The 18832-nt window shown below is 41.6% G+C and overlaps 1 protein-coding gene across 3 annotated transcripts in view; it reads right to left on the bottom strand.

Moving 5' to 3' along the window:
- The window catches only part of zswim8 (zinc finger, SWIM-type containing 8), a 41174-nt gene extending 27059 nt beyond the window's left edge, over nucleotides 1-14115 (bottom strand). For 2 of the 3 annotated variants that reach the window (XM_044017692.1, XM_044017694.1), the window contains exons 1-8: nucleotides 12600-14114; nucleotides 5467-5620; nucleotides 5076-5170; nucleotides 4105-4277; nucleotides 3109-3216; nucleotides 2949-3030; nucleotides 2344-2464; nucleotides 46-247 (exon numbers count right to left, since the gene is read on the bottom strand). In XM_044017692.1, coding sequence (XP_043873627.1) covers nucleotides 46-247; nucleotides 2344-2464; nucleotides 2949-3030; nucleotides 3109-3216; nucleotides 4105-4277; nucleotides 5076-5170; nucleotides 5467-5620; nucleotides 12600-12777 — 1113 coding nt within the window. In that variant the 5' untranslated portion in view covers nucleotides 12778-14114. Of the gene's footprint in view, nucleotides 1-45; nucleotides 248-2343; nucleotides 2465-2948; nucleotides 3031-3108; nucleotides 3217-4104; nucleotides 4278-5075; nucleotides 5171-5466; nucleotides 5621-12599 lie in introns of all 3 variants that reach the window. The other variant, XM_044017693.1, reaches the window with a different exon arrangement.
- Nucleotides 14116-18832: the final 4717 nt, after the last annotated feature.

Below are 18832 nucleotides of genomic sequence, written 5' to 3'. Positions count from 1 at the left end.
CTGTATATTGGTTCCTCATCATTCTCAGTAGATGTGAGGACGTACCTGTTCATAGGTGAGACACTGCTCTGTGAGGATCTCCAGAAGCGGTGCAGCGTTGCTGTCTCGTCTCTTAAACATCTCCCTGACGATGGACAAAAGGTTCCAGATGCCTTCTGGCTCACGGCCCCTCAGTGGTCGCAGCAGACACGCCCACTCGGCAGCCGCGGGCGGCTCCGTGGACGACAGGTACATGGAGTTTACATCACTGTCAATGCAAAGTACACAAAGAGCTTGAAGACTGAAATGACACATCACTCACACAGTGTTTCATTGTTTTAAGTTTCTGGATAACTCTGGTAAATCCTCTGTATTTATATAGATAACCATTAAAAGATGCTTTACACGACACTTTTCATTTATACATTCACACACTACTGGCACAGCCGTCAGGAGCAACTACAGCTAAGTGTCTTCACGTCAGGAGTCCAGACCGTCCCCGCTGTATTCCTTCATTATTCTGGACATTTACTGTTTACACTGTTGCTTTGTATCCACAGCAAAGTGACACAAAGCTAACTTCAAGTAAATGTGCATTCACCGCAGGCCTGTTGTTCTTCAATCAACCACAATACACGACTTCTCTGTGTGAGTGTGTCAGTGTGAGCAGTGTGTGGTTAAACTGAGAGAATATTAATCTGTGGTTACCTGTGCGCCTGACACTGAGCCTCAGCAACGACTGTGATGTTTACACACAGACTGTTGCTATCAGTAGGGCAATAATTAAAGGACATATCCTAAACTATTCATAGACATTACTATGTAACACTCTCAGTGGAAACATGGCTGCCAGGAGAGAAGTCACTTTAGCAACTTAAAGACTGTCAACAAGCCATGAAAAATATCTATTCTGCATTAAACATTTTAATCCAGAATAGACTTTCTGCACGGAAACACTGGGGGCGTGTCCACAGGAAGAGTCAAAGCACACTCACACACATACAGATTTACACAGTAGGCTTTAGTGGGGGCCAAGTCTGTGAAGGTCACTTGTTTGTATGACATATTATCGCAAACGCTTTAGTATCAAACTTAAGAGAAGCTCTCCTGCTTTGTCCACTGGAGGAGTTCTGTCCTCTCCTCAATTACACTGAGACTTAAGTGAGGACCAAAGTCAGCAGAGTTTGTACAGAATACTTCAGCTGCAACAATTAGTCAGCTTTGTCAACAACAGAATCACCCAAACATTTCATTGACCTTTTTTCTTTTAATACAGAGTGAGACATCTCTGCTGGGAGTCGCACATGCAGTGAACAGCAGGAGACGGCCGAGCCTCAAAATATCAAAAGGTGTGGGAGCACCAGGACGCAGCGAGGACAGCGATCATGTGTCTGCCTGACTCTGTCACGTCAGCGTGTTACTGCACAGACACAAGTCATGGTCATTCTGAATTTTTCTTTTTTTTTTAAAGAATTTTTAATTTTATTAATCCCCTTAAGGAAATGATTCCTCTCTTACCTGCACAGTATAGATGCTAATAACTGCTCCGGTTTAAAGGGGACATATTATACCCTATTTCCCCAATTAAAATAGTTCCCTGGTGTCCTAATGAACATGTCAGTGACATGCTTTGAAGGCTCTGTTTTGTGCACGGTCCCTTTACAGGCAAATGAGACACAGGCAAACACACGCCCACTCTTCCTCCCTCGCCTGCAGGGACAAGGTGGAGCTAAGGTGGAGCTCTCCAAGTAAACTTACTGGTGGGCGGTAACATTCGCGGTGAAATGCGCATGCTGCCGTCATAAGCGCAGGGAATTCAACATGGAGTGTTTTATGGCCTATACTTACACTAAGAGGGACCACGAAAACATGACTGAGTATTCTTTTTCCACACTTTGGCGACTGGTAGGGCCTCCAGAGTCCCAAATATAAGTATTGAAATGGTTAAAAAGTTGATTTTGCATAATATGTCCCCTTTAATAAAGGACGTCACCACAATTTAACAGTCCGTTCACATGTGCTTGTTATGTTTCCTTTATTCCAGTCAACATTCACACTGTGTTTCACAGTCATGTGTTCCTGCTCACTAGTTGTGTGTCAAGCCTTGCTCCACATGAATGATGGAGGAAACACTGAGTGTGTTGATATGACCGCGTGCAGACGCTGAGTTGTGAGGCACGCTGCACACACACGGCCTGCCGCTCGCTGCAGAAGCACGTCGCTGTTATAGCGATATCACATTGACGAGAAGATTTACGATATACAGCGCAGGCACCGTATTTACAGAGAGACGTGTTTGAATACAGCTGTGAGGTCTGGAATAGTGCTGCTCAAGTGTTTGAGTGTAAAATAAGGGGCGTGTACCTGAAGACAACAGGTGACGGCCCACAGAACTTGTGTAGAGTCTTTTTGATGTTGTCACTGAGAGTCGACTCATCCAAATACCAAGTGCTCTGGTCAGAAGCTGAAGGGCCTGCGGTGGGGTCTACACGTGGGCATAAACACACACATCAACAGAAATATTCCCTTCCCTCTCAAAAAAACAAGTAATGTTAAACCATAGACTGCACATAGGAAACACATGTACACGCCACCACTTCTGCAGAATAAAGCAAAACATGGAAGTGTGTGAAACCTGTATTCTCTTGAACGGCAGCCAGGGGGCGACTCCCCTGGTTTGCATGGAAGGACAAAAGCCTGAGGAGTTAACGTTCTCCATCACTAGTGGCTGTTTGCTTCAATATGCATGATGTGAGAGCATGGCAGGTACTGAGGCAGGGAACACAACGTAATCCATCCAACAGATTTATGGATGGATGGATAGAGGGATGAGCAATGAACAACCTCTTAGTCCTGTCTCATATTTTTCAAATATTGTTACTAAATACTTAACGTGAGCTCTGGAAATAAGTCATGATATGGGCTGAATGAAGTGACAACATCGTGACAATTCAAAAACTCTACTGCACCTGGAGCTCCACACACAGTGTTGATGGCAGTGGACTGAGAAGACAACAGCTCATCCAGCAACCGCTGAGCGGTGGGCAGGATCTGAAGAGACAAAGTAACCATTCATCAAACTAAATCATAGAAACATCATGTACTTGTTATTAGGAGTGAGAATGTTACCTGCTGAGGCAGTTCACTGATGAGGTACTGGGCAAACTTCTGGAGCTGGTCCCTCTGCAGTCTGGATAAAGACTCAGAGACTGGAGCCCTAAGACACACTGCTGATGCCTACACACACACACACACACACACACTAACAAGTTAGTGTTGTGTTTGTGGCAGGGACCCTTGAGTTGCTGGTCTTCTGCTGCTTCATTTAGTAAGTTTGTATCACTAATGGTGTTTCCACCGCCTCGCCACAGCTAACCAACATAGTACCTGGTACCAGGTAAACCGTGCCGTGCCGGGCCATTAGGTGAATCTGAATTAGAGCTGCAACTAACTATTATTTTCATAATCGATGAATCGATTATTTTCTCGATTAATCAATTAATCGTTTGGTGTTCAGAATATCTGAAAACCTTAAACATGTTGATCGGTGTTTGTCAAACCTGGAAATGATGATGTTCTCAAATGTCTTGTTTAGTCCACAAACCAAAATTATTGACTTTTAATGATTTCTTTGATATCCAGAGCAAAGAAATGAAGAAAATATTCACATTTAAGGAGCTTAAACAATCGGAAATCTTATTTTCATCATGAAAAAAGCTTCAAACCTATTATTCGATTATCAAAATAGTTGTCGATTAATTTAGTGATCGATTAATAATCGATTGATCGATTAATCGTTTCAGCTCTAATCTGAATGAAGCTTTTTAACACTGAAGTTACAAAAAGAAGACATTTGGACCTAGTGATGGTCCTAATGAGTGGATCAACAACTGTTGTGGGACAGATTTCCTCTGGTGTGCTTTACAGGGTGACGTAATCTTCAGCTGCCTGTCAAACATAATCTAATATAGATTTTATAAGTGTGAGCCCTTTGTCCACTGGCTAAAATCACCTTTCCAATGTGTCCTCACTACTGAAGGTAAACTAATCCATTTAAAACCTTTTCAAAAATCATCAGCATGTTTATTAAAGTTGATTTTTTTGTGTGTGGACACAAACACTCACATTGTGGATCCTGAAGAGACACAGCGCTACAACGTGGGCACACCATTTGGCTCCTGCACCACATGTGCAACTACAGGAAGTGATGCGGCAGCGGTCAAACATAACAGCCACGTTGTAGGCTCCTTTAGACTGACCGGCCTGACTGGTCACCACTGTGGCACTGAGGTGGAAACCTGGGGAAATGAGAGAAGAAGATATTTATGTTTGGATGGAGATATAGTACGTAACTTTTAGACACTTAAACACATGCTGGTCACGTTCAAACCTTTGACAAGTTACTTTGAACAATGCTGATTCAGTGTGTCAGTGGTTGTGTTTGTGTCGCCTGGTGAAGTGATGTGTCTTCCATCACGACTGAAGCAGAACAGCTTCACCGGTAAAGCCAGAGTGACAGAAAGCTCTGCAGACTCACTTCTGCCTCTATAACCCTGTCACTACCAAGTACAAGGGTTCAGGTTTTAGATACAGTACTGTATTTCCATGGGTTTGGTACAGGATAGTACGGGATGGAACGTGTTTGGACTCGGCAGAACCTTTACCTGGTGCAGACACAACACACATCACTCGTCCAGCAGCTCTTTTTTCCCTGCTCAGTTTGTGGCCGTTTGTCTCAACAAGACCACAGAACAGACCCTGGTGTCGAAACGGTTACAACACAAATAGCTGACTGTCATAGGTGAAGCCGGTCTCGCTCCACTCAGACTGTACCATTTTACTCTGGTGCCACAAAGGAAAGGTGCCAGAAATGGAACAGTTGAGGCTGGTTATTCTGGCGTTACTCCTAATGCAAATGCAGGAACATGTGTACTGTACCAAACCGTAGCTTTGCACTCACTACAAACACTCCTAATGACCTGGATGACAAAGAACCTTCACAGCAGTGACGAAAGTGTGTAAGTCATCGGGTCTGTTACAGTTGTACTGTGGACTGTGTCATGTCATACTAAGCAAACTTTAAACTTTAAACCCACCGATCTGAAGCGGGTCTTTGACAGCTCTGATCCTGTACAATTGCTCTCCACGTTGAAATTCATCTGGACTCCCATTGGCCAGGCAGGAATATAACCTGAGGCAGGAGGAAGAAGAAAGAGAAAAGAGCAGGTGACTTCGTTATTGATCGTTATACTGAGTATAGTTAAACTTTGTTGTGATACACGGTGAGTGCTTTACAAAGTGGCTCAGTGGTTAAGACCGATACCCTGTGCGAAAGACATCATGGTCGCAATGGTCACAAGTTCGAATCCACCCCTGGCTGATGTACTCAATTCCATTGTAAGTCGCTTTGGATAAAAGCGTCTGCTAAATGACATGTAACATAACACACATACATACACGGATACTGATCATACTCGGTGATCTCACCTGATGTCTTCCTCATTTTCAGGGAAACTCCAGTAGGCGATGCGTAGCTGGAGTTGTTCAGGGACTGGGGGATAGACTTTCTCCACCACCTCGAATGGTATGTGGAACGCCACCTGTTTAGCTGACAACTCCACCAAGGGAATGACCTGACCATCTGAGGAGGGAACCAGAGCGGAGGATCAGTCAGAACGGTGAAGCACTTCAGTGTTCATCTCATGTTGCATCACCACAACCGGGAGGCAGACCCGTGTGCAGGTCCTCCACCGTCCACGGGCTGTATTCTCTGGTGTATTAAAGGCATTTCAAGCAGGTTTGGGAGCCAAAGAACAAAGGAGTCCTGGGGAGACCAAAGCCCCATGCGACTCCAAAATGGAAAGCAAGTCCATAAATTTTTTAAAATTATGCAAAATATCATCAAAAATGTTGTTTCTTGATGATGTCATGATGTCATTTTAAACTCATGTCCCCCAACAGATGTTTTTGACTTGAAACTCATGTGGTCCCCAGGTTTGAGACCCCTGGTTTAGACAAAAGTTAGTCTAGTGACAAACAAACTTTCATGTTAAGACATTTTCCTGAGTTTATGACAGAAGGCACAGACATTTAACTCGAGTGCCTGTAAAGGTCCAGGACCACAACCCCTGAGGACAGTTTCAGAAACATCATTGCACATCTGTAAGGCGCTTTAGGTACTGTGCTATTTCAGGGGGCCACTTTCAGTGTGGGGCCCCAGGCTATTGTTGGCTTCCATGGCATTAGGATTCAGATCATCTGTAACTAGGTAAAACATTTTTTTATATTTATATGCATATCAAGTGTGGTCTGTCAGGCAGATTACGTCCACAGTTTGAAAAACAACAAAAACACAAAACAAGTTTGACATTTCTTTATCAATCAATCAAACCCAAGATTCACAGGGAAAGAGTCAAGAAAGACGGTGCCAGTGCGCAGAGTTGGGAACAGCTGAGGAGGCCCTTCAAACAGCAGAGTTTAAAACTTTACTGCTGCCATTATAATACAAGAGCTGTAACGAGGGCTGGGCGATATACCGCTATATTTTTGAAAGCGATATGTTGTTGAAACAATTTCGCCTTGTTGCCTTGGGAACGCTATTTAATAAAGCTGTAATTCTGTCTGAGCCTACAAGCCGAGTTTAGCTGCTCAGCCACGCCCCTTACATGGACGTACTACGCCGGCTTGTTCCGCCCACGCTTCGCATCACAACAGACATTTGAAGGAAATTGTGGCAGACGCGGTGGAGAGTGAGCTAAGAAAAAGAATAATGGCGCTGTTATTTTCCTAAATAAAATGTGTACTTTTACTCCAATACTTTTTTCTTAACCATATTCGTTACTCGTAAATACAAAATAAAAGTTGAGCTGGTGACGCAATGCCTGTTTGTTGCACCAGCTGTTAGCCGCAGATTTCGGCTCCAAGTGGACTTAAAACACATCAGCGTGTCCGACACCGAGGCTCTGGTCCCAGGGTTTCTGTTGTACTCCGGACGCCAGGTTTCAGTTATCAGCTGTTTCAGCTCTTAGCTGGGCGGCCAACCGGTGAGCTAGCGAGCTAACCCATTTTGTTCAAAATATCGCTATAATATCAAATATTGCCATTCAAACAAAAAATATCGCGATGTCAGTTTTGGTCCATATTGCCCGGCCCAAGTTGTAACCAATGAAGACCATGTGTGTGTGTGTGTGTGTGTGTGTGTGTGTGTGTGTGTGTGAGAGCACAATACCAGGACTCTTATTGGGTGTACAGTAATGTGCCACAGAAGAAAAAGTGATGGGTCTCAGATTACACAGCGCATTTCCAAACCACTACTTATGCTGCTGTTTACCATATATGGAGGAAGAGCTCTGTGCATATGCCATCACTGGTGTGGTGGCTCAGCTGATGGCTATAGGTCATGAGTGTATAATCAGTGAGACCATCTATAGCAGGGGTCGGGAACCTTTTTGACTCAGAGAGCCATGAAAGCAAAATATTTGCAAATTTATTTCAGTGAGAGCCATATAATATATTTTAAGACTGAATTTAACTAAATGTGAGTATAATAAGCCTCTGAATTTATTCTTTTAAATAATGTTGTTATAATACTCACCATTAATGCGACTTCTGGTTCTTGTGGACCCTTTTATTGGCAGAACAGCAAGACTTTCTTCGCGCAGTGTGTCACCAGCAGCATATCTTGCAATCACACTGAACTGCGACAAATGACTTACGTCTGTTGACTCATCCAAAGCCAGGGAATAGAACGGTGCTGCATTTATGTCATTCACTTGCGTTTCCTCCACTTCCAAAATCGATGGATGGATTAAAACAAGTGATAATATTTTATGTTTTATCTGAAAAGCCGAAATCTGCGAGCCAGATGCAATCATCAAAAGAGCCACACCTGGCTCGCGAGCCATAGGTTCCCTACCCCTGATCTATAGTGTGAGACATTTGCTTCCTTTAAAAAAAAGATCAAATAAAAAGGATATGTTTGGCTCATCACAGTGTTGAGACTGCCCTCTTTAAAGTAACGGTCACTAATTGCTCTTTTCCATTATACAGCATGAGCACGACTCGACTCCGTTTAGTATCAGGAACCTCCTCAATGTGGGTGGAGTCATCATAGCACGGCTGTGTGAATCTGCTGTGATGTTGTGTTAAACACAACACAACACAAACATTGTTAACAGTCATAGTCATAGTGTTCACTGCATGTGATCAGATCTCAGGATGGATGTTATTGTCATGTGTGAACAGTCAGTGTTCACTGCATGTGATCAGATCTCAGGATGGATGTTATTGTCATGTGTGAACAGTCAGTGTTCACTGCATGTGATCAGATCTCAGATGTTAATACCAGGTCTGAACTGCCGGTGACAGCAGGGAAATCTTTTTTGCAACAGGTCAGAGATGGAAACTGCTGAAGTGACGTGGCGATGTGCAGTCTTAGGAAACTGATGACAGAATTGTAAACATTAATCTGATTTTCCTGCATTGCCAGATGTCTTCATTAAATTCCTGCTAATCCTGCCAAATCCTACACATTCCAAACAGAAACATGTGCTCCCATCATTTGTAGGTTGTGCACAGGGTTATTATTCCAAGAGCTAGAGCCTGAGGAAAGAGAGGAGGCTGGGTAGTAACAGAGTTCATGTGGCCAGTGAAGTATTGGCTGTTGCAGAAGAATGACAGCTAGCTATCCACCAATAAGCTCCATGCACAGGAGGATGGCCATTAAAAAAGCTGTTCCTCTGTAGCTAGCTCAGCTTAGAGGACTCCTCTTTTATGAGTGGATCAGCAGCTCAGTCACTGGCCATGCCTCTCCACAGGGTGGTGCTGTGGTGCTCTGCTCAGTGTATCATCTGCCCCTGGATCCTCTGTTTTCTTTATGTGGCATGGAGATATAGTTTTATAGTATTATAAAATGAAAAGAGAATACAGGTCAAGTGTTTGTGCAGTGTGTTAATTACTGATCAATCGACCTATGAATTAATTAAGTGGAGAAGTGTGTGTGCTCTGAATGTACTTGAGCTGATTGATTTCGGAGAAAAGGTCAAATTGCAATATTGCAATATTGCAGGATCAAATGTGGTATGAAAGTGAACAGATCATTGGATTTTAATCTAAAGAAGTCATTTACACTGAATAGTTTTGGATCACTGAGCTGGGAATAATAAAATAAGCCAGTACACAGAAAAAGAAGAAGACAACAGAAATGTGGTGAAACATGGCCAGGCCACTACGTTTTCTGGACTTCAGGAGTTAATATAGAATGTTATGATATTTAAAGTTCAAATGAAGAAGTCATTCTTTAATACTGTTCTTTAAAAGTCAATCACAATTTCAAGCAATTAGTGAGTCATGAAGGCAGCATTTTAGGAATTATAATATGCAGTGTATCTGAGCCATGGTTTAGATTTGACTGTCATTGAAAGTTTTGGGATCACAGCTCTCTTTACCTCTCTGACCTCCTCTCATCACATGAGCGCATACGGACACTTGTTTCGTACACAACAAGACTTGAGGCATCTCTGAAACTCTTTTACTGTGTATTTATTGTCAGATTCTTCGCTTTTTAGGTTTATTTGCAACATCGGCAGCTCACCCTAACTCCAGTGCTGGAGTACCTGTGACACAGTGAGAAGTGAACTTAAGTTTGTTAGCTTTTCAGCTACTGTACGGAGTTGATTATTCAACACGTACATGCAGAAATGACTGAATGAAGTGTTAAGAAGCACAAAGTAAACGTTTGAGGAGATGGAGAGAGAAAATTATAACAAAAGTTAAAGGAATAGTTCAAAGTGGGGCTGTATGAGGCACTGACACATGGTGACCTCTGGGGCAGAGAACCAACATTAGACACCGTGTGAGACTCAATCTCGGTGAAAACATGAATGCCAGGAGGGACGCACAGAAAAAACGTTTCAACCACTTAACAAAAAAGTTGACCTTTCTAAATTCTATGCTAGTATAAATCTTTAATATGTTGGGAATATACTTGTTGCTCTTGATAAAAAGCTGTCCTGTACTTCACTTTTGATCTGTCAAAGGCTTTTGACACTGTGGACTACGCTGTTTTAAAACATAGGCTTCTTTGCTTGGGTTTGTCAGATCATGTAGTTTCCTGGTTCACAAATTATTTGAGTGACAGGACACAATGTGTTAAACATGATGGTCTGTGTTCTGAATTTGTGAGTGTCCACAAGGGTGTGCCACAGGGTTTGATATTAGGACCCCTCCTGTTTATTATGTACATTCATAATTTAGGTGAAAATGTGTCAGATGCTAACATGCATTTTTATGCCGATGACACAATTATTTACTCTTTTGGATCAACACCTGCTAAAGCTGTTGAATCTCTGCAGAAAGCTTTTGATGTGTCCTTAACGCTGACAAGACTAAACTAATGTTGTTTTCAAACACTAAGAAAGTACCTCAAAGTATCCCCACAGTTTCCACTCTTGAGGGAAATGAAATAGAGGTTGTTCATGTGTACAAATATCTTGGTTTCTTGCTTGATGACTCCCTCATCTTCAAGCCCCATATTGACAATCTTGTGAAGAAACTCAAACTTAAATTGGGTTTCTTCTTTCGAAATAAGTTTTGTTTCTCTTTCGAGGTGAAAAAACGTCTTGTCACTGCAACTTTTTTATCCATTTTAGATTATGGAGATCTGATTGTTTGAACGCCCCTCTGCTCAATGTCTAAGTAAGATTGACGCTGTTTATCATGCTTCACTGAGGTTTATTACTAACTGTAGTGCCCGGACCCATCATTGTGACTTGTATTCTCAAGTGGGATGGCCCTCGCTGTCCACGGAGAAGTGTTGATTCTTACGGTTTGCGTTCAAATGATCATTTGTTGCTGTCCATTCCATTTGCTCGCACAGAACTGGGGAAAAGAGCTTTTGTCTACTTTGCTCCTTCTACATGGAAAGTGCTGCAAAAAGACTGGAAAATAATTGAACTGATTTCTCTGAACACTTAAATCCAGGCTGAGAGCACTTGAGATGACCTCCTTTAAATGTAACTGTTATTTATAATTTTAAATCACCTTCTGTAACCTGTAACTGAGAAACTTTTGCTGCCTCTTGGCCAGGACTCCCTTGAAAAAGAGGTTTTTAATCTTAATGGGACTTTCCTGGTAAATTAAAGGTTAAATAATAAAATAAAATTACCAATATTATCAGGTCTGTACTTTATAAACAGACTTAACAGTGCTTTTATGTCACAATGGGCCATTTCATTGGTTCATTTATGGCTGCTACCTCCCTGAATCTTCATGCTACCACCCCCTCCAACTGTTATTTTTACTCGATTATGTATTTTGCACAAAGAAGAAAATGTATACATTATATATTATCCATTTGCTAAGACATGAGTATTAAATGTATATATCGGCGTATCAGATATCAGCAAAAGGGTCCAACATTATGCACACTCCCATTTTTATGGACAAACACTGTCATGTGTCAATGTGACATTATTTTTTAGATTTACTGAACTTTTGATATAGAAGTGGCCAGGAATACTACGAGTAATACATCAGATGTTTCAGAACATGTTATTTTGTGATATTATGAGTTTAGGAATAACACAGTTTTGACACAGAATACGTTTTTTTTTTCAACAGAATGAATGAAGGAAATGAATTTACTTTCTACTTTACTGCCCTATTTATGAGGAATCTTTGTTTTGAGTAAAATGTCCTCTATTTGTGCTGATTTGCTTTGAAAAATGTCAGGGTTTGTTTGGATTTTTCTGTTTAATTATTAGCATTATTATTTCATTATTTTTTTCATCCTCTTGATGGGATGCAATGTAATAATGTAATGGATTGCTGATGAACTGCTGCAACCCCATGTCTCCCCATTTGTGTGACACTAAAATAAAAATGTACCCAGTAAATCAAAGTCATAACATTGCAATAAATATTATATCTATATATCGTGACATGATATGGTCTAAGGTTTTGGATATCATTATGTTGTGATAAAGTATCTATGAAGACTTTTCAAATAGTGTTAAATACACTACATACAATAAATTATATGTTGAAAAAACTAAAAACACATGGAATTGCTAATTGTTTGTTATAGCAGAATGTTACCACATTTATAGGCAATTTTGTTGTTTCTAACACACAAAAGTATCCTTGATTTATGATTTAAAAGCCAAAGAAATAATATTCTCTGAAATTCAAGGTAATAGGAGTATTTTAAGATCATGTAATACGGAAAATACAGTAGATTATATTTTACTTTAGATTGTGTTTACAGTGTATCGTCACTCTTCTTTGAGAAGCACAAACATCTCAAAAGAAAACTTTTCATGAGTCCAGAGAAACAACCGGTGTGCAGTTTTGTATTATCAAGATGTTATTTATCAGTCATATCACCTTGGTGTCATGGTTTTGCTACAGTGAGATTATCTCATTGTTAGATCCCTGATGAGTATTAATTAAAACAAGTTTGCATTGTTTTATGATTGGCTACAGGTTCCCATCAACAGGTAACTCTGCTAATGCCATGAAACTTTGTTGCCATTACCTCCAGTGGAGTCTTGCAAAGTACTGAAAGTGAATGGGACTTTCAGTGTGTGTGTGTGTGCGTGCGCGCGCGCTCGCTTTCTCACCTTTAATTTTGACAGTGGGTGAGTTGGGTCCAGCAGACTGCTTCCTCCATCCTCTCCAGTTCTGACAGAGGCTCTCGGCCTCTGAGATGAAGGAGCACAGAGAGTCTTCCTCGAACCGGTCCGAGTCTTCGAATGAGAACCTCTCCCCGTCCTCCCACTCGGCGAACATCAGTTCCATTACATCCAATGTTGAGCTGCTCGAGGGCCCACGATAAAAAAAAACCCACCCCTGTTATTGTCGTCCAAACAGTCGACAGAGGATCGAGGGACTCTTGAAAAGAAGACTTGTGGACTGGGGGAGGGGAGCAACCAAAACACAGCTGAGAGCCGTTCTTATTGACTGACTGAGTGATTTACAACCGGGAACTCCAACACAGACAATCCCATACAAACCCTGACAAGGTGGAAACTGTTCACAACTATTCTAAATTGAACAAGTGTCCATAAACGACTGGAACAGATGGGCTCCCCCTACACTCAAGTCAAACTAAACTAGTAACTAGATCAATGAAACAAACCAGTCCATACTGAGCTGTGGTGGCTGTGTGTAGTGAAGATGCTGAGAGGAGAACGGACAACAACACACACCGAGGCTGAGAGACTTTACCGCGATGCGATCACTTCTTCAAGAAAGAACAAGAAGAAGTTGTTTTCCTTCATCCCTACGTCCTCATATGTTCAGCCAATCAGCTGCTCTAACGCTGGAGACAAGATGATGTCTCTATTGTTGCATTTACGCCGACCCTTCAAGTGGGACAAAGACACACTGTGTCGCTATTCACGAACATCATCCACGTTCAACTCACGCGAATCCTGCTTCTTGTGATGTTATTAGGTTGTAAATGCTAACGCAAATCACATTTAGCCGATGTTAGCATGGAGGCTAGCTGCATACTTATGGAGTAAATATAGCTGTCATTCGCTCAACTGTGCTATATTTGATTTAAATGTCGACTTCAAGTCGAAATATTGACACTTCAGTCGGGTTTACGTTCGCTTTGACCCACTAGTTGACGCTAGCTGCACGGACTAGCAGTGGAAAGCTAACCCGAGTATCGGCTAACTTGGGCTAGCTTGAATAGCTGTTTGTTTACATTGACTGAGATGAGGAGCTTTCACTGTGCCGCGCGCGCGCGTGTCTCCGTCTCTTCTGTCGTCTCCACTTTGAAATGTCCTCAGTCCACACACGCTTTACATGTTCATAGAAATCCTCAGTGCCAGTTTCGATGTTTCCTCTTCTTTGTGTTGTAGTCCTGTGTGGAACGGTAAACGCCGCCGCCGCCGCCGCCGCCGCTGTCCTCCGTCAACTGTGGAGCATAAACGCTGCTGAGTCATTCACGTTTATAATCCTGTCACACTGACACCGGCTGTCCTGTGTGTCCTGCGTGTCCTGCGTGTCCTCCGCCCGTCTCTGTCGACCAGTGACACCGGGATCCTCCCGAGAATGTCCCTTATCTTTGTTAGCCAGGCTCTCTCTCTCTCTCTCTCTCTCTCTCTCTCACACACACACACACACACTCACACACAGTGGCTCAATCTGCCGGGGGAAGATGGCTCACCTCTGTTCCAGCTCCTCCTCCATCAGCTGATCACAGCTTCCGGCTGCTAACTCCGCACACACACATACAGAGAGCGAGAGAGAGTACTCACTCACTCACACACACACACACACACACAACATAAAAACAAAACAACATCGTGTTAAAGTCTTGAACAGAAAATAAAAGAACTGGAAAAAGACAAAAACGACCTTTCTCACCAGGAGGTTCCTGATAGTGTGTGGGGAAAAACATTTAAACATATTAAAGAAAGAGATTAGGCATCTTTAGATCTGTAAATAGTCTTATTTTGGAGTACTTCAACTGGTTTACTTAAGTTTAATTCAAGTTCAGTATCACCACACTTGGTTCTTCACACTTTAATCTAATGTTTTTTGTGGCACTGGTTTGGCGTAAATAACACTAGAACTATAATTCTAATGTGATGTATAGTGTTACATTTGTATCAATAAACTTGAAGACATTTGTGAGTCCCAAACTTTGTGCTGGGCCGTGATGATTCTAATATGGTGAAGATGGAGCTGCCATGCAGAAGGAAACAGGAGAGAAGACCACAGAGAAGCTTCGTGGAGGTTGTGAAGGAGGACATGAGGACAATTGGTGTAACAGAAGAGGGGGCAAGGGAGAAGACAAGATGGAGACAGATGATCTACTGTGGTGACCCCTAGTGGTTGTATGAGGTGTTGACACATTATCAACACCGATTTGGCCCAGTGTGTGAACATTTATTTTAGCCACTCACTTAAAGCAACGTTTTTGTTAGAAATTGTAGTAAATTGTAGTAAAACATAACGTGACCGTGATACATCACCAGAGCCAGAATATTTACAACTGAAATGTTGATGCTAAAATTAACCAAATAGGTTAAAGCTTTATGAACATAAAACATATTGCTGTGTAAGTGTTAAGGACACTTTAGCTGCTCATGTATTTACATGTCCCATAAAACTTGAGCAAATACCTGGGTGTTCACATAAACAATCAACTGGACTGGTGTGATCATGCTGCTGCACTTTACAGGAAGGGTCAGAGCAGACTAAGGTCTTTTGGAGTGCAGGGAGAACTCCGTAAGACCTTCTAGGACTCAGTATGTATCAGTATCAGTATCAGCCATTTTTTATGGAGTGGTCTGCTGGGGCAGTAGTATCACAGCTGTGGACAGGAAGAGGCGGGACAGACTGATTAAAAAAGCTCTGTCCTTGGACGTCTCCTTGACCCAGTGCTGTGATGGTGGAGAGCTTGTCCATCATCTCCACCATCACAGCACTGGGCAGCTCCTTCAGTAAGAGACTGAAACGTTACAGCAGGTCGTTCCTCCTGCAGCTGTTAGACTGTACAACCAACACTGTAGACCACACATAAACCAGGCTCCTCATTCGTTCCTTCTTCATGCAATACTGTATATACTGTACACAAGTGCTTATTTATCAAGTCCATACTGTGTATATTCTGTTAACTGTCTATAATGTACATTCTACATTCTATTTTAACTCATTTTTTATAGTCTAAGTGTTAATACCTTTTTATATTGCAATTCTCCTTTTTGGTAATGTATGTTTATTATTTCTTATCTTTATCTTTACTGTCTTGCTGCTGTAACTATGTGAATTTCCCCACTGTGGGACAAATAAAGGACTATCTTATCTTATCTTATCTTAACTTGTTCTCCCCTTTCTGTCCAGGAGGTGGCAGTGTTGTCGCAGATGACAACACTGAGACGACACAGATTTGAAACCTGACATTACAGAAACAACATGGTCATAGTATGGTAATAATATTATATTACAACATATGATTGTATTAGTGCTGTACCGTAACCATGGTTATACCATTTTATTACAATATAAAAGTTTAGTAATGAGGACGTAATATTACAGTAACATCTATAGTAATTATACTTATTAGTTCACATGACGACATGAAATTCTAAATTAAATAAATAAACATTATTTTATGTTTGTTAAATGACTTGGTGATGGCGATAGAAATAAGATAATAGAACTATATTATTGCTTCTGTGCTGCCATAATCTGAATGTACTATGACCTTATTGTTACTGTAAAGTGTTACTTTTTTAAAGAGATGAGGAATCAGCATTTCTGAGGCCTGAGACCTCAGACCCGAGGCCTGAGGCCGAGACCCGAGACCTGAGGCCTGAGCCCTGAGACCTGAGACTAAGCCTGAGCCTGAGCCTGAGACCTGAGCCTAAGCTTGAGCCTGAGACCTGTGGAGAGAGAGAGGTCTGGTTGTTTTTCCAGATTTATATTCAGGACTCAATCACTACATTAAATGATCTCCGTGCTAAATTGACCTCAATCTCATATGTTTCCATTCTTCTAAGCGCGCGCACACGTCACATCGATAGATGTGGTCTGTCTCCAGCCCCCCATGTTCACCCAGACGAGTTCACGGTTAACAAAAGCCTCGATATCATGTTAGAACCCTGAGCACTGATGAAAACCTTCTGCCTCGCTCGTAGTCCACAGACGTATTCTCTTACACTGGAGAATCCCGAATGCTCCTCCTGCTTCTTCTTGGTGAAGTGATTTAATGTCTTTTCTGTCTTTGGAAAAAGGGAAATATTCCATGAGAGGCTCAGCAGCCACTTTTATAATAGATGTAAACACGTTCACCGCTGTGGACCTCAACTGAAACGTTTCATTTATCTATGGTTATTATTATTATTATTATTATTATAATAATAATAACAATAATAATAAGGATAATATGTTTGTTCTTTTGCCTCCATTTATATGGATTCACTTTTGTTCCAAAGTGTCATTTAAAAAAACAACAACAACAAAGAATGGAAAACAGCCATGTAATAACTTTATATCTTGTATTAATACATTTGAAATGCTGAGCTCCAATAAAAAAATCTAAAAGATATTGAAATAATGTATGACTTCATACCTTAAATAACCGGAATAACAAGTGAATTAACAGTTAGTTACTCATGGTTGTGTTGAATGTGTTTTTGTTGATATGCTGCAAATACTGTGTCTTCAGATCATTAAATATGTGACGAATGATCCACAGTAGAGTTCACATAGACTCCTGACTTTAAAAAAAATCACTTATTACAGTGAAGACAGAACTAAGATCAAAGATGTCAGGCGGCGACACTGAAGCCACCTCCCAATTAACACGTGTCGTTACTGTCACTTTAAGAGGCTAATCAACAAGAGGAAGAGGTACTTCACATGTCTAACCTGTCACACACACACACTGCTCTCTCCGGCTCATTTGGATACAGACTGGTCCACGACAAACTCTGTCACAAATATCTGTAATTCTAAAAGGCTGTGTGTGTGTGTGTGTGTGTGTGTGCATGAGTGAAGCTCTCATTAATCTGTCCGTGGCCTTTCGCCAGCTTATGAAGTCCTGATTATGCGTCATTCTTACGGCTTCATTTATTTGAACACACACCCCATAATCACGCTGGCAAATATACGCCTTTAAAAAAAGAAAAAGAAAGCTGCCATTTTCATCACGCCGCCGACAATGTGCTGGAAATCATTGTGACTTCTCTCGAGCTGAGCATCAGCATTCACAACAATACCAATCAGAGGAAAAGCTTCAAGCTTGACTACATTAATAATATTAATAAAACAGCAAATTGAATGTGTGGGCTCGGAGGAGGGGACAGAAAGTGTCTCCAAATCCTCTGAAGACGTCTGTCTTTGTCTCGGGGCTCGTTTCTCTTTTCATGACTGGCTCATTGAAAGTGAAGGCTAATGACAAAATAGCACGCTAATTCCTGTAATTGTGTGTGTTTGTCAGCGGAAATTTGCGAATGACGGCGCTTGTTCTTTCACATGTTTAAGTCAGTAGCTCCGGGGGTGGCACTGTTACTGACAAAGCTTTTACAGACAGGTCATGAATGGAGGTGGCCAGAGAATGGGCTCCCCTGCAGAATGCTTGCACAACAAACTAAAAGACAGATAGTTGCACAGTTTTTAACTCACAGAGGCTGCGTTCCACTGACATCGCAATTTTGGAAGGGTTAGGTTCACCTGGTTCCAGTTAAGAAGTAGGAAAACAAATCTCAGGGTATCTGTTGTTAGGATAGCAATGCTTGAAACATCTGTCGTTTCACATCTGTCTACAGTTCAACATTAAACAAAAACAGTGGCACATTTCCCTCAGTCAGGCCTCAACCTCAGGCCTTGGGCCTCGGGCCTCGGGCCTCGGGCCTCAACCTCAACCTCAACCACAACCTCTGGTCTCAGGTCACTGGCCTCAGGTCTCAGGTCTCAGGTTTCAGGTTTCAGGTTTCAGGTTTCAGGTCTCTGTCAGCTTAATCAGGTAAAGAAAAGTAAACCATTATTTTTCCTCATTTAAAAGCATGTTCGTCTGAAAGTGGCTGGTTTTAACTCAAATGTACTTACCCTGCCGGCAGAGGTAGGTAACAAGTTAATATATGTAAGCAGACCTCCATAACTAACATATATATGTGACCATGAAAACAAGTTAATATATGTAAGTAGACCTCCATAACTAACATATATGTGACCATGAAAACAAGTTAATATATGTAAGTAGACCTCCATAACTAACATATATATGTGACCATGAAAACAAGTTAATATATGTAAGTAGACCTCCATAACTAACATATATGTGACCATGAAAACAAGTTAATATATGTAAGTAGACCTCCATAACTAACAT

Source organism: Solea senegalensis, unplaced genomic scaffold (assembly GCF_019176455.1).
Source record: "Solea senegalensis isolate Sse05_10M unplaced genomic scaffold, IFAPA_SoseM_1 scf7180000015743, whole genome shotgun sequence".
Classification (NCBI taxonomy): domain Eukaryota; kingdom Metazoa; phylum Chordata; class Actinopteri; order Pleuronectiformes; family Soleidae; genus Solea; species Solea senegalensis.
This window is presented reverse-complemented; position numbering and strand designations above follow the sequence as displayed.